We start from the raw sequence: 15,425 nt of genomic DNA, 5'->3' as shown, positions 1-15,425 counted from the left end.
TTGTGAGCAATCTCATCTGATTGCTTGATTGATTGGCTGGATATCTTGCTCTGCGTTGTAAAAAGATAGGTGACTGAGGGCCACAGATGGCCACTTTCTTGGGCTCAGGTGACTCCAACATTACAAATTCAGGGTTGGTAGCAAATCAAACAAGACCGGCAGGTCACTACCCCACAATACAGGAAAAGACTGTTCTTAAAGCAACTCCAATGTTCAAAGGGTAGGGCAGTCTTTGCACTTAAATGTAAATGTCTGCAGTGGGGTAAGGCTTCTCATACTGGTCCACACAGCAGATTGAGATGCTGTAGGAGTGCTGATAACAATAAATGGTACAAACTACCTGTACAGCGGGATATGATCACTGCCAGAGTCAATTAAGGCCTTCAGCTTCAGCTTTATTTATGACAGTTGTTATTATCTTTTTATTTTCTGTTTAGGCCTCCGGGTGTCTTTTGCAGTCTCACTTTACAGCTAAGCCTTTGTTGAGGAGATCAAAGCAAGCACAAATTTGTCTTCAGCTCATCCGGCAATGTGGCCTCACACAGGATGGGGGTGCGCTGGCTTTTGTAGCCAGTGACACATTGAATCACCCACCACATATCTTTAGTGCTTCTGGTGTTAGGGTTCCTTTCAAGTCTCTGGTGATGTCTCCTCTTTGCCTCCTTGATAACAGCTTTCAGTTTTCCTTTGACGTAGATTTCTGCAACCTTCTACAACTTTTTCTGTGATGGCACTTTTTTAGCTTTGAATAGAGCTCTCACCTCTCCATTCATCCAGGCCTTATGGTTGGGGGTCTTACTGTCTTTATGATTACAACATCATCAACAAATTTGCTGATAAAAAACTGAACATGAAACTTCCATCATGTTCCAAAAGGTTGTTTATTCATGTTGCTGCTGATGTCTATTATTTCCCTTTACTGAGTAAGCCTGAGTCGCACCTCACCTCCACTTAAATCTCCTGCGACCAGACATTACCCAGAAAAAGGCTTGGTAGAGAAACATCTCTTGGTCCAAGGTGGGTCAGATTAGTTAGGATGTTGCCTCTCTTTCCTCTCTCCTGGGGCAGTCACAGTGCTTTCGGTGATGTTTTGTCCCACTAGTAGAGATCCTCTTGCAATCTGCTGCACTGAATTCAAACCCCACACTCCATTTTCTCTATTGTGGGCAAGAGAAACCAATTAAAGAAAAAAATGAAACACTCTATATTGACAATCAGTGCCATTTAAGCAGGCCAGAAGCAGCTGGAACTCGTTTTGACAGCCAGCCAGACACCTTCAGCAACAACCCCCCAGGAACTGGCCATTTAAAGAAAACTGAATTAACTTCATCAAAGTCAGACAACTCAAGTTAATGAATATATAGCAAAATCAACTAGAAAGTAGTCAGCTACTGTGTGCGCTCCAGAAACTGCTGTCAAAACATAAACTGAATATGTTACATGAATCCAATAACCATGTGTCCAATTATTTATCCAGTTACCACTATTGCCTTGAGTTCAACTTTCACTTTCAGCTCCAGATAGAGATGTAGCTTAACCCCTTGATCAGTTAATGAGGTAACTGCGTCTGTGAAGCTAACCTGATTGCTGGCAGGTTTTCATCAACAGGTTTCCCTACATCTACTGCACATAGGGAAGAGACAGAGGAGGGGAGGAGATGCTGTTTTATTTCCTCGTTGATTCAGTCCATATCAGAGCGCGCATCAAGGTGCATTAATTAGTGGTAGTAAGTTGTGTATTAGAATTAAAATCCTGGTTGTTGGACATTAGTTTGCTACTCAGGACAATCTGAAGTATCAGATATCAGTAATTTCTTTTGACAGCGATTTATGCCCTGACATTCATATATTACACAGAATTAAGTCCCCATCGGTTTAGAATAAACCTGCATGACCTTTATTTATATTACTGTGACTCTGTGCACACAGACAGGTTTTGGTTTGTTAAAGCAGTTCCACTGAAATGTTTGTTGCATATAATGTATGCCTAATCTCAGTTAAAGTTGTGAATATCATTATGAAGCTTTAGAAATGTGGGATCAAAGAATAATTATCTTACATTCACACAGGTGTGATTGGGTGGTGATTTTTTAGATAAGGTGCATGTAGTCTATACGTGTTTTAATTGAATCAATGACTGTGTTTAGAATTTGTCTCTTGGATGTGCCTTCACAGTGTATTGTTTTGTGGTGCTAAACCAAAGTTCAACTGCTGAATAACTAAAGATATAAAGATAGCACACACTTTGTGGTCAACCTGTCAACCAACATCCTAATGTTTTTGCCTAGTGGCCTTCATCAGAGGATGGAGTGAAATGGAAGTCATGTTATATAGTCAGGAGTTGATCTGCTTAAAGATTCACCTTTATAGTTTAATTCCTTAGGTTGTTTATCCATCTTTTCTTAAGTTTAAGTACAGTTTTGAGATTTATGTGTTTAAATTTACTATATGTTTTGAAGAGGCTGAATAAAGCCATTGAATGCTGTTGAGCCAAGAAAAAATTTAGATGTCTGAAAATTTGAAATCACTGTGTTTTACAAGATATTACAAGGTCACATGCTCATGTTAAGTATGTAACAGTGGTGGTTTACCATTAAGCTGCAGAGGTGTTCCTTGTTACCGATTGGCCAGAAGTTCCCTGAATCATTCGTAAAAGACAGTTCCTTCATTGATGCCTGGTTTAATCATTACCTACAAAAGACACAACAGTAACAACAGTACGTTGTATGTTACCAGCAAAATAGCATTATACTGTAACACATACAATAGGTAAACAACCATGCAGCAGTAGGGAAGTGTTTTTGTTAGTACACAAAATGAAAAGTCTTGATGATTTGGGACAATGTATGTGGTCTGTAGTCTTCTTCTGTGGTGCTATAAAGAGAATGAACAGTGCAGTTTTGAGACCTTTATCCTTTTAGAAAGAAGTGTTAATAATAATTCCAGTTATTTCTTACATTAGGCTGCTGACAGGCTTATTATTTTGCTCAACAGGACCTGTGCACTGAGCAGTACAGAGAGAGGTGAGGGTGTCACTCAGCTGCTTTTCTGACACACACATGCACACACAAACACACGTGCGTGTTTTTTATATGATGTTTTTGACATGTGATGGTTATTTCCTCCATTTTGACAATGCAGTATGCAGTGAAGTCAATGTACATTCGTGGTCAAAAGTTTAGATACGCTTGCAAAGAACATGTGTATCATGGCAGTCTTGAGTTCCAGTGATTTCTACAACTGTCATTTTTCTGTGATGGAATGAGTGGGACACAAACTACTTCCTGGCACAGATTTGTTTCTTCAGCACAGTCCACCTGTTCTCAATGGAATATAAGTCAGTACTTTGGGAAGGCCGTTCCAAAACCTCAATTCAAATCCGATTTAGCCATTCCTTTAACACTTCTGATGTGTGTTCGGGACCATTGTCCTGTTTGAACACCCACCTGCACCGAAGACCCAATCTTGTGCTGATGACTTCAGGTTTTCCTGAAAAAGAATAATCCTCCTTCATTGTTTTCATTAGAGCAGCAGATCCACTGGTAGGAAAACAGCCCCACATCATAAAATTACCAGCACTATTCTTGACAGTAGGTATGGTGTTTTGGGGGTTAAAGGCCTCACTTTCTCTCCTCCAAACATATTGCTGCTCATTGTGTCCAAAAAACTCAGTTTTTGTTTCATCTGACACACAGTTTTCCTCCAGAAGTTTTTCTCTTTGTCCATGTGATCAACGGCAAACTTCAGTCGAGCTTTAAAGTCCTGAGCAAGGGCTTCTTCTTTTTTGCACACCAGCCTCTCAGCCCATCACATTGCAAAACATGCTTAAATGCAAACACTAGTCCCATTCACACTGCCATTTGAATGCAGGGATCCTGCACCAATTCTATGCATCCTCCTCTGTGTAAAAGTCTCAGATGCAGCGAGTGGTGAAATTTGGCTACAGTAGCCTACTGATGCACCCCCGGAGGTAGTATCAGAGGTGCAGCATTGGGGTACTGAACCTGTGTGAATGGATAAGCCAGTGCAGGGAGCAGGGGCATTGATCTGATGGTGTTCACAGTAAACAGGTTATTTACTCAGTAATAAGGTTGTAACGGTATTTGTCCCGTGCCATCACGGTACGAGCGTCACGGTTCGGTGCATCCAATGCAGTCATACAACGAATACGTCTGAGTGAGTAAAAAAAAAAAAGTCGAGTCCTCACTTTACTGCAGGTGGCGGTAATGAGCCTAAAAGCTGGCAGAAACGGTCATTACATTAGAAGAAGAAGTAGTCACAAAAAACAGGACGAAGAAGTAAAGTGATGGAAAGTGTGGAGTTGGAGGAGCCGCCAGCTTTATTTAAATCAGCTGTCTGCTGAGCACTTTGGCTTCCCAGCACAAAGTAATGGTGATGGCACGCCGCACGCGAGTGGAGTACCGGACAGAGACTGTCTGCCGGCGATGTTTCACGGAGGTGCGGTAATCGCTGGCAACACCTCAAACATGCTAACCCACATAAGATGGCATCACCCCGACATATCTGTCACAGGTGCGAGGAAAAAAACGTCTTTCGTGCAACAACTTAACCCCGCTGCTTTTAATCCACCTCTTGACATTAACACTGACAGTGCCAACAACATCACAGAGGCAATTGGCCATATACATATCAACATCTATGCGCCCTCATGCCGTAGTACAGGAGCCTGGCTTCACGTATTAAAGTATCTCATTAACAGAATGAGAACCCTCCTAATACATTTGTTTTATGTTTTATTCCATTTATTTTGTGCTTTTATAACATGTTTTTTTTTTTTTTTTTTGCAGTCAATTGGTGTCTGGTCAAAATAAATGAAAAAAAGCTAGTCTTTTACATGTTTTTATTTTTACGCTGTACTGAACCCGTACCGAACCGTGGCCCCCATACCGAGGTACGTACCGAACCGTAACTTTTGTGTACCGTTACACCCCTACTCAGTAAAATAAAGAGAAATGCCCCACAAAGTAATGTTACATGACCAAACAACAGCAACTTGGTAACTGGTTGTGTCTTTGGTAACTTATATGAGGATAAAAATACCGCAGATATACCTGAAAGGTATGTCCTCCATGGCCTGTCCTAATGATTCTTATCATATTATATCTTATCTTTTCATCATATTTCTGCTGAAAAAACAATGTCTGTCCCTGGCAAAAAACTCCCTCCACTACCGTGTTGTTGTAGTTACTGTCTTGATAAAAATCAACCCAGCGGTCAGCCATCCCAACCGAGACTTCAGTGAACTTTCCCCCAGAAAACAGCCTCCCTCCCTGTAAGTGACAGAGTCAGACAGCGTCCTGTTTACTGACGGCAATTAAGTAATTTTGTAATTAGAGCAACAAATGTAACTATCTCACTTTGCAGGATGTTTGGTGGGTTAGTATCTCAACCACAACACATTATGATTGTATCCATATGATTATAAACTATCAGTGGGTACATGTTTAGATTAACAGGAGGACACCTGGGGAAACACATTGAAAAAAAACACAGACATCATCATCGTGACACCTACCGTCACGCCTCTAGGATCCCTGGCGCCGGCTTTCTATGTGAATTACTTGCAGGTTCGTCTTTACACAGGAGCTGCTTAGCTCTGTGTGAACAAACAACAGCGGAGAATTGGTGAACCACTGCTGCGGCTAAAATGCGCCAACTCTATGTGAAATGGACTCCTGTTCTGCAGCTGCTTCTAATCCACGACAGACTAGTTTCGTTGTGGTTTTTGGTTAACTCTTGACCATCCTGACCATTTTTCCCTCAGCAACAGACTGTAGTTAGTATTTTCATCCTACTCTTGGCAGTGACACAACTGAGCCATGCACTTTATATTTACAAGCAGTTGTTTGTACAATTGATCCTGGGACCTGTAACTGCTTTGAAATGGCTCCAAAGAAATCAATAATGTATTTCTTTAGATCAATGCTGAGCTCCTTAGACTTTCCAATTAAAGTCTTTGTGGCAGAGTCTAATGTCTGCATCAAACAAGCCTAGTAAAGTGATCAGCTGTTATATATACAGCAGCCCAGGACCACAGTACCAATGGAATTGTATATCTATCAGTGATTGCAGGTTGAATCTAGAAGCTGTGTCAGTGATACTGATTTAAAGTATTGACAAAGTATGGTCACTTTTACAGACCCTCAAACCCTTTCAGCAGTCCTGTGGTAGAACAACAGTGGGATGTGATGGAAAGGGTGGAAGAAAACTATCAGATACCTTCGTCAAACCTCTGCCTGAGTCAGGCTCCTGTCTGCATCTCTGTGCCTAACAGGTACTCATGTTCTCTCAGTATTTTTAAGTAACTATGGTCATACACCAGTGATGGTTCCTTTTAGGGATGTTAATGATTAACCATTAATCTGTTAATCGCCTTTTACAATAACAAATACTTACTATCAAATATTTCAAAATAAGATACAAACTGGAATGAGAAAAAGTCATTTTTTATTTATAAAATACAAAAAGACAGTCCATATAAAATTATATTACATTTTAGGCTTTTAGCAGCCTCAATATGGACAGGCAGGAGCTTCCCTATTAACAAATAAGTCATTATTTTGCTGTCATTCATGTAACCGTGGCCCTCATTTATCAATCTTGCGTGAAAACGGGTGCAGATCTAAGCGCAGAATTGGTCTTTTTTTAAATTTTTTATTTTTTTTTATTTAAATTTTTATAACATTTAACAACTAAAGAAGACACATACAAATCATAATTAAGAAAACAAAAACAAAAACAAAAAACAAAACCAAAAAAACAAAACAAAACAAGACAAAACAAACCAAAAAAAAACAGAAAAAACAAACAAACACAAAAAAAACAAAACAAAAAAAAATAAAATAAACAGTTTGGTTTAAATATGTGTGTAAGTGTGCAAGTGCGCACATATGGCGCATGTGAAAGTATCATGTACACATCATCTGTCTTATATCAGACTATTAAAGCACTTCATTACCTTGTCAATATAGCCAAAATATTCTCTATTCCACCTATCCAAGTTGCCATTAGCCACTAGTGTAAGCCTCTCCATTTCAAATACTTGTTCTATTGTTTCGTACCACAGATGTAATTCTGGTGTTTTAATTTGTTTCCATAGCCTGGTCAGCTGCTTCAGTGCAGTTAGGCGCAACATATTAAAAACCTTACGGTCCTTTAATTTTGTCTTATAATGCATGTTGATACCCAACCAGTTTTCTAATGTCAGGGATTCCTTAATGTCAAGACTATCTTTTATGACTTTCTCTACCTCTTCCCAGAAAGACTTTATTACCGGGCATGTAAAAAAAAATATGTGTATAGTTTGCTTTACTTTCCCCACATCCTCTCCAACAACCAGATCCTGTTACAGAAGAAATCCTTCCAGTGATCTGTGGAGTCATAAAATATCTCAGACTTATTTTCCATGCAAACTCTTTCCAATGTTTTGACTGTGTCATTTCAAAATTTTCCTTCAAAGATTTTCTCCAAGCTTCCTCTGAGATATTTATGGATAGCTCTTTTTCCCATTTTTCTTTTACTTTACTTTCCACAATTGTTAATTTTTGCAATATTCTGTATATACATGAAAGTTTTATCTTACCTTTATTTCGGTTTTCTACCAAATATTTTAATAATTCATTTCCATTTTTTTCTTCTTCTAAATTTTTCTTAATATAACTTCTTATCTGGAGATATTTAAAAAAATGTTTTTGCTCCAGACCATACCTAGAAGCCATGGCTTCATATGTGTTTATTATATTCTCAGTGAGAAATTGTGAAAATGAAATTAATCCCTTACCAGCCCAAGAATGTAAAATCTTATCACTTCGATTTGGTATAAAGTCCGGGTCATGCAGCATTTCTCTGAGCTGTACATTCTCACTCTGTATTTTAAATTTTTTGCACAGTTGTCTCCAGTTCCTTACAGTATTTCCTATACAGAATAGATGTAGCTGTTGTTTTTGACTCTCTTTCCTTAAAAAAGGTAATGTTCCAATTAACCCTGTTGCCAACTCGTTCTCTATATTTATCCACTTTATCTGTGTGTCACCTTCCATCCACCTCATTATTGTTGCAATTTGTGTTGCATAATAATAATTTTGTATATTCGGGAGGCCTAGCCCTCCTTCGTCTTTATGTTGAGTTAGTATTTTAAATTTAACTCTATGTTTTCTATTATTCCAAATAAAATTTGCAATAATTTTATTCCAAGTATTAAAGCAGGTCTCTGGTAAAATAAGAGGTAATGCTTGAAGTTAAAAAAGAAGTTGTGGAAGTATCATCATTTTAATCGTTTCCACTCTACTGTATATCCCGTCTGGTATTAATTTCCACTTATTCAAATCCCTCCTTATCTTCCTTTCCAAAGTGCAGTAATTGTTTGTATACAATTCATTCAAATTTGTACTAATGGAAATACCTAAATATTTTATAATATCTAGTATAGTGTCCCATTTAATCTTATAACATTCTTTAATAACTTGATTCATCTGTGTTCCAATACTGAGGGATTCACATTTATCTTCACTTATTCTATATCCTGATACTGTGCTATATTCTTCAATCTCCTTCCATAAGTGTTGTATTGCGCTTTCAGGCGAAGTTAGATAAATGATTATATCATCTGCATATAGTGCTAATTTATGTATTTCTTTCCCTATCTTCATCCCTTTAATATTTTCATTTTGTCTTATTGCTATTGCCAGCACCTCAATATATATAGCAAATAATAACGGAGAGAGAGGATCTCCTTGTCGAGTGCCTCTTTGGATGCTAAATTTCCTTGAAAAGGTACCATTTGTTTTGACTATAGACACAGGTTTACTATAAAGTACTTGTAACCATTGGCAAAATGTGTCATCTATACCAAAGCTCTTAATTGTTTCAAACATAAAAGGCCAACTTACTAAATCAAAAGCTTTTTCAGCATCTAATGTCATCAATAATAGCTCTTCCTTCTGTCTTTGTGCATAATCAATTATATTCAGTGTTCGTCTAATATTATCAGCCAGGAGTCTTCCTGGAATAAATCCACATTGGTCGGGATTAATTATATCTATAACTGTATCTTTTAGCCTGTTCGCTAATATTGATGATATTATGTTATGATCCGTGTTGAGTAGTGATATAGGTCTATATGATGCACATTTTGTAGCATCCTTCCCTTCTTTATGTATCAATGTTACTATTGATGATGACCATGTTTGAGCCCACTTTCTTGTATCTAATGCATACCTGTATGCTCTAATCAGTAGCGGACTTAATTGATCTTTAAAAGCTTTGTAGAATTCATTTGTAAAACCATCGTCACCTGGAGATTTCCCATTTTTCAATCCCTGTATTTGCTTATGTACTTCTTCTGCCGTTATTGGTTTCGTTAACTTTTCGTTATTTACTTGTTTTAGTTTTGGTAGCTCCAGTTTTCTTAAATATGTCCGAATTTGTTCGCAATCTGCACTTGCCTCTGCCCTATATAGTTTTTCATAGTAACTAGCGAATTCTTCTACAATCTGGTCCTTGTCAGTTATTTTTCTAGCTTGTTCTGGTTTTAAATTTGTAATATGCATTTTCTTTGTTTGTTTCTTAAGTTTGTAAGCCAGTATTTTTAAGGACTTTGGCCCACCATCATAACTTTCCTGCTTTGCAAACGTCATTAACTTTTCAATCTCAAACATACGTATTTTTTCTAATTGTGTCCGTTTTTGTTTTAGTTGTAGCTTATCTTCCTTGCTATTAGTTTTACTGTGTCTATTCTCTATCGTTTTTATATCCTCGATTAGCTGTTTCTCTTCTGCTCTTCTTGTTTTTTTTCTAGTTGAGGAATATGAAATAATATATCCTCTCAAGACTGCTTTAGCTCCTTCCCATAATATAATTGGATCTATGTCCTCTGTGTCATTTAATTCTTTTTTGATTCGTTCTATAAACTCTGGTTCCTGCAAAAGTGAATTATTTAATCTCCATAATCTCTTGCCCTTACTAATTTGTAATGATATTGTCAGGGAGATGGCTGCATGATCGGACATGTTTATTGAGTTAATGTAGCATGTTTTAACTAGCGTTACATTTTGTTTATACATAAAGAAATAATCAAGCCTATTATAAATTGAATGTCTCCCAGAGTAACAGGTGTATTCCTTTTTATCTGGATTTAGCTCTCTCCATATATCTACAAGTCCCAATTCAGAGCATGCTTTCCTCAGTAGGCTGGCGTTTTTCTCCGCTCTATGTACCTTGGTACTTGATGAATCTAGTTTTGAATTCATCACCAGGTTTAAATCCCCTGCCATTATTACCACTCCCTTTGTCTTTGTAACTAATAAGTCTATCAACTGTACCATAAGTTCAGGGCCTGTGTCAGGTGGATAATAAGTATTCAAAAAAGAAATTTCCAGTCCTTCTATTTTACCAACTATTAAAACATATTTTCCTTCCTTATCCGTATAACAGTCTTCTAGTTCAAAGCTTACGTGAGGTTTAATTATTATTACTACTCCACTTTGTTTTGAGTTATATGTACTGTAATATACCTGACTCTTTGTTATTTTCTTTAATTTTTCATGTTCCTGTTTTTCCAAGTGAGTTTCTTGCAAGTAAACTATGTCCGCTTTTTCTTTCTCCATCTCCAACAAAATCTTTCTCCTTTTTATGACATTATTTATCCCATTGACATTCAGAGATATTACCTTTAAATCACACATGAAACAGCTGACAAATCCTTGGACAGACTATCCTTTGTATTCGTCTGACTTTATCCAACTGATGTACTCCTACCGAGTGGTGTCGGCAGATATATGTGTATCCAGGTGAATATGCATGAATATGCGTGCATGAATGTATATACATGGACCTACACGTCTGTGTAGTGAGCATGCAGTTGTTAGGGATAAACCAAAAAAATAAAAAAAAGAGAATAATAATTAAAGAAATGATTGAAAAAAAGAGAACAGGTAAACACAAAAACATAAAAATTGAGTTCCATTTGTACCACCCCAGGCAGAGGTGATATCCCTTGGTGACTGTTGTTATAAACATCTTGAGGATCAGGGTGTCAGCCAACAATGTAAGCATGTACATACCCTATTGTGTCAGCTTGTAATAGAAAACCCCCCTAACCCCCCCCTAATTTCTATCTATTTGTATCTAGTATCCATATTCCCCACAAGAGGAAGATATTAAAGCCCAGTGTGGCTTTAGTCCTTTTCATTTATATCTATATACACTCACTCACATACACCCCCCATGCATTCCTCTACATGTGCACACAGACACGCGCACACACACACACACACACACACACACACACACACACACACACACACACACACACAGGAAGAGTTACATACATCCATACATGTCCCCAAACTCTACCTCTCACAAGTACATACTCTCAATACAGAGAAAACCCCGAAAACCACCGCTTATATTGGACTTTTTTTTTTTTTTTTTTGCTTCTTCTCCTTCTTAGTAAAGCAATCCATCAGAAATATAACAAAATAAAGCAAGCCAATACTCTCAAGCAATACAGGGATTAACCAAAAATTTTTCTTTCATATCTCTATTTTCCTCTTTAGCCGAATAAGCAAATTAATTTTACCACAAGCTATTTAAAGCCAATAGTTTCCACTGGATGTCTCCTTCCCTCCATCCACACACACACACACACACACACACACACACACACACACACACACTCATACCCATCTGCTATATATGCAGTCAGGATATCTTTGAGTATGTATGCGAAACAAAGACTAGCAATAATGTAAGGGATTTTTATCCTCCTTGAATAACACTTATATGTATATGTCTTTCTTTCCTTTCTTTTTTCTTTTCTTGGTTTTTCCCTCAACTTTTCCCTATTGTCTTCTCCTCCCATTCTTTGTGGGACCCCTCACAAATAAATCAATATCATAGATTTGAATAAAACTGAGATTTCTACAAAAAAAGAGTCAATAATTTAAGAAGGAGAAAAAGAGAAAAGGAGAGAAAATAGACATAATCCACACAGTTTGCATTAATTGACTACTTTTGGTACAAGCAAAACTGCATTCATACCTTATTCAGTTCATCAAATATTGCAGTGTCCCTTCGGTGCTCTATGGTGGCACCATTAGCTATAAATGTTCTTCTTATCTCTTCCAACATTCAGTTTTGCTTGATAATTAACAAAAAAATAGTAATGAAAAAAAAAAAAAAAAAAAAAAAGAGGAGGGGGGAGAGAAGAAGAGTGGGAGAGAGATGGGAAGGGCAATCCAGTTTGTTAATCCACAGTTCATTTTCTTATATCTGCTTGATATAAGCCTCTCCTTCAGTTCTTTTATTGCCGTTGTAGGGTTTGGATACGTTGTAGTTGTCCCGTCCTTGTTGAACATTTTCAACTTTGCTGGTGCCAGAATGTGTGTCTTAATCTCCTGGGCCTTCAGTTGCTCTCTGATGTCTTTGTACAGCAGTCTCTGTTGTCTTACTTTAAATGTGAAGTCATGATCGAAAAAAATCCGTGTGTCCTTGAAATTCACCTCTCTCTTACTCCAGGCTGCTTGCAACACTTTTCTTTTCATGTCAAAATCAGAAAGGGCAACAATGATAGGTCGTGCAGAATCCTGTCGCTCTTTGGAGGTGCGATGCGCTCGCATGATATGAAGTTCTCCTGAAATTCCGAGGGCTTCTCTGAACAGCTTCTTGAGAGAAGCCGTCATATCAGTGCCTTCACTTTTTTCCGCAACGTTGTAGATACAGACGTTGTTCTGTCTGGATTTATTTTCCAAATAATCCATCTGTTCAGTTAATTCGTTGACCCGAGCTGTAATTGTTTCTGCTCTTTTCTGATTGTTTATCTCCCCATCATCCAGACTGCTTACTCTGGTCTCCAGCTGGTCCACCCGGGTTACGATCAAATCCAGATTATTGCGTAGGTCTGCTGTTTGCTGCATTATTGTTTTAATATCTCGTTCAGTGTCTTGGCGAAATTCCTTCAGTTCAACTCGCAGTTCTTTAAATTCTTTAGTTAGGGAGTCTTTTAACGAGAAGCCCCTGACTGCAGACCCGCAGACCTCAATGTGGGCGGAGTTAAACGTTTAACCCCGCCCACTATCCAACATTTGACTCCGCCGTCACTGTGATGCTTCCTGTTCGGTCTTATGTATTCCTCCTGTCCCAAAAGACTGAAACCATCCAGCGCCCAGTGAAGGAAAAGAATGAAAGAAGAGTTTAAGAACTGTTTAATACAGTGTCCGAAGAGGGACAAGAAACCATATCATAATCAAATGTAACCTGAGATTCTTTCTTAATGTTATCAAAATTAAAGGGATCACTAGACTGTATTTTTTTTTTTTTTTTGAACAACAAATTATTTAACAACAAACAAACATTAACATAAAACAAGCAGGCAAACAGTAAAAATGTTAATGAAATACTAAAATGATATTAATGATGATCATAATGATAATAATGTTTATAATAATAATAATGACAATAATTATGATGTTGATAATGATAATAATAACAATGATGACAAAAATGATATTAATGATGATAATGATAATATAATAATGATGATGATGATAATACTAATAACACCAATAATAATAATAATAACAACAATGACAATAAGAACTTTAACAATCATCATAATAATAATGTTTAAAAGTGGGTGGACATGTACAGGTCTTGGTCTGATGTACGGATCATAGCATGGCATTGATTTTCAAGTTTTCTTCATCTACACAAAGTTTGAAGAAAGTTTCCATATCCTCCTGGTCAGTGCCGATCCTGAGTAATTTGGTGCCCTAGGCAAAATCTTAGCCAGCGCCCTCTTGCATCGCAGTCAATTTCACAATCAATTTTCATACACTCACACAGAAACTGCATGTTTATATTCAAGATTTTATTTCTTTTAAGTCAAAAATATCACACCAAATAAAAACTGAAGAAAGAAACAAGTGAAAAGAATACAATATAAATAAGGCACTGTGCATAACATATCTCTCTCTTATCTATTGTCAGCCGCTTTGTAAAACGACCTCCAACTCTTTACATGTTGTCATGTGGGTATTGTGCTCCCAGCTATCCTCATGAACCTTCAGCAAGTGACTTGCATTTTTACAGTCATTTAGTCCTTCCTTATTAAGTCTGTATTCTTTTGGAGGAAACATTTAGCAGCAGAAGCAGTGCAAGCTATCATTTCTGTTTGAGTACATCAGCCAGCTTCTTTTGATTTTTTCAGCATTGACTAAGACTCTGTTACAAAAGTCATGTTGACACTCTCCCATCTTTGTTTTTGGGAAATGTGTAACTGCTTTTTATTTGAACTGGTCCTCTGTGAACTCATCTCACTTTGTCAGTTAGCAGAGATGGTCAGTCAGCATGGTGCAGCCTTTAGTCCTGATGCTGTGTCACTCTGCTGTGCTGAGGTAAAGGGACAGGAGCACCTGATGCTGTGTCACTGGGCTGGTGGTGAAATATTTCAAAAAGCATCTGAAGAGAGAAAATAAGTATATGTGACCAGTGGATGTTACATTTTAATAAAAAAAACAGATGCTTGATGTGTGCTATACATAAGACTAATATAGAGTAACAATGAAAATGTGATGACATTCATTGAACTTTATTGTCATTGCAATACAATTCAGTCTAACCAGAGTGCAAGTGCAGTGTATATACGCACATGTTCTTGCCTATGAATGATATGGGAAAGCTAAGGTGTGGAGTATTAACAGTAATACACTTTAACTAAACTTAAACCCTGATGTAAACTTTAATAAACATAAACTATGACACAATAAACCAAAGGCTTACAACTACACTATGACAAAGGGGATGGAAAACTAATAGCATTTTAACTGACATACAAGCAGTAAAGACACCTGTAATAACACCTGAACAGGCCTAACGTTAACTTTCCAGATGTCCCTGATGAATTTAAGGTGGAGTAACATTAACACACGTCGACTCAGCTATTTATTGAATATTAAACAATGCTGCTATCGTCCGAAGTAAGCTAGCAAGCTAACACTCTGCTCCAACAACAATCATTAAACTATTAATTTCATTCGCTTTATCACATTGACGTTACTGTACCTGTATCTTCTTCACGTCTTCCTCTTCTTTCATTCTTTTCCTTCACTCGGCGCTGGATGGTTTCAGTCTTTTGGACCTTGTGGTTCGAGAAGCCAGCGTGGAAGGAGACAGGAGGAATACATAAGACCGAACAGGAAGCATCACAGTGACGGTGGAGTCAAATGTTGAAGAGTGGGCGGGGTTAAACGTTTAACCCCGCCCACATTGAGGTCTGCGGGTCTGCAGTCAGGGATACATGCTTTTAACTCACCAAACAATTGTTGAATCTCGCGTTTTTCCGCCATGCCTTTTGCGTTTTTTTCAGATTTCTCCTTCTTAATTTTCTCTCTGGATTTGATTTCAGCC

General features: G+C 37.6%; 1 protein-coding gene across 8 annotated transcripts in view; it reads left to right on the top strand.

Moving 5' to 3' along the window:
- cblb (Cbl proto-oncogene B, E3 ubiquitin protein ligase) overlaps positions 1-15,425 on the top strand; it is a 146,986-nt gene that overhangs the window by 104,990 nt on the left and 26,571 nt on the right. For 3 of the 8 annotated variants that reach the window (XM_030438503.1, XM_030438507.1, XM_030438504.1), the window contains one exon: positions 6,160-6,294. The exons of 1 other annotated variant lie outside the window; for it this stretch is intronic. In XM_030438503.1, coding sequence (XP_030294363.1) covers positions 6,160-6,294 — 135 coding nt within the window. Of the gene's footprint in view, positions 1-1,608; positions 3,023-6,159; positions 6,295-15,425 lie in introns of all 8 variants that reach the window. 4 more of the 8 variants (XR_003986472.1, XR_003986474.1, XR_003986471.1 and 1 more) reach the window with 4 other exon arrangements.

The sequence above is a fragment of the Sparus aurata genome, chromosome 13 (assembly GCF_900880675.1).
Source record: "Sparus aurata chromosome 13, fSpaAur1.1, whole genome shotgun sequence".
In the NCBI taxonomy this organism is placed as follows: domain Eukaryota; kingdom Metazoa; phylum Chordata; class Actinopteri; order Spariformes; family Sparidae; genus Sparus; species Sparus aurata.
This window is presented reverse-complemented; position numbering and strand designations above follow the sequence as displayed.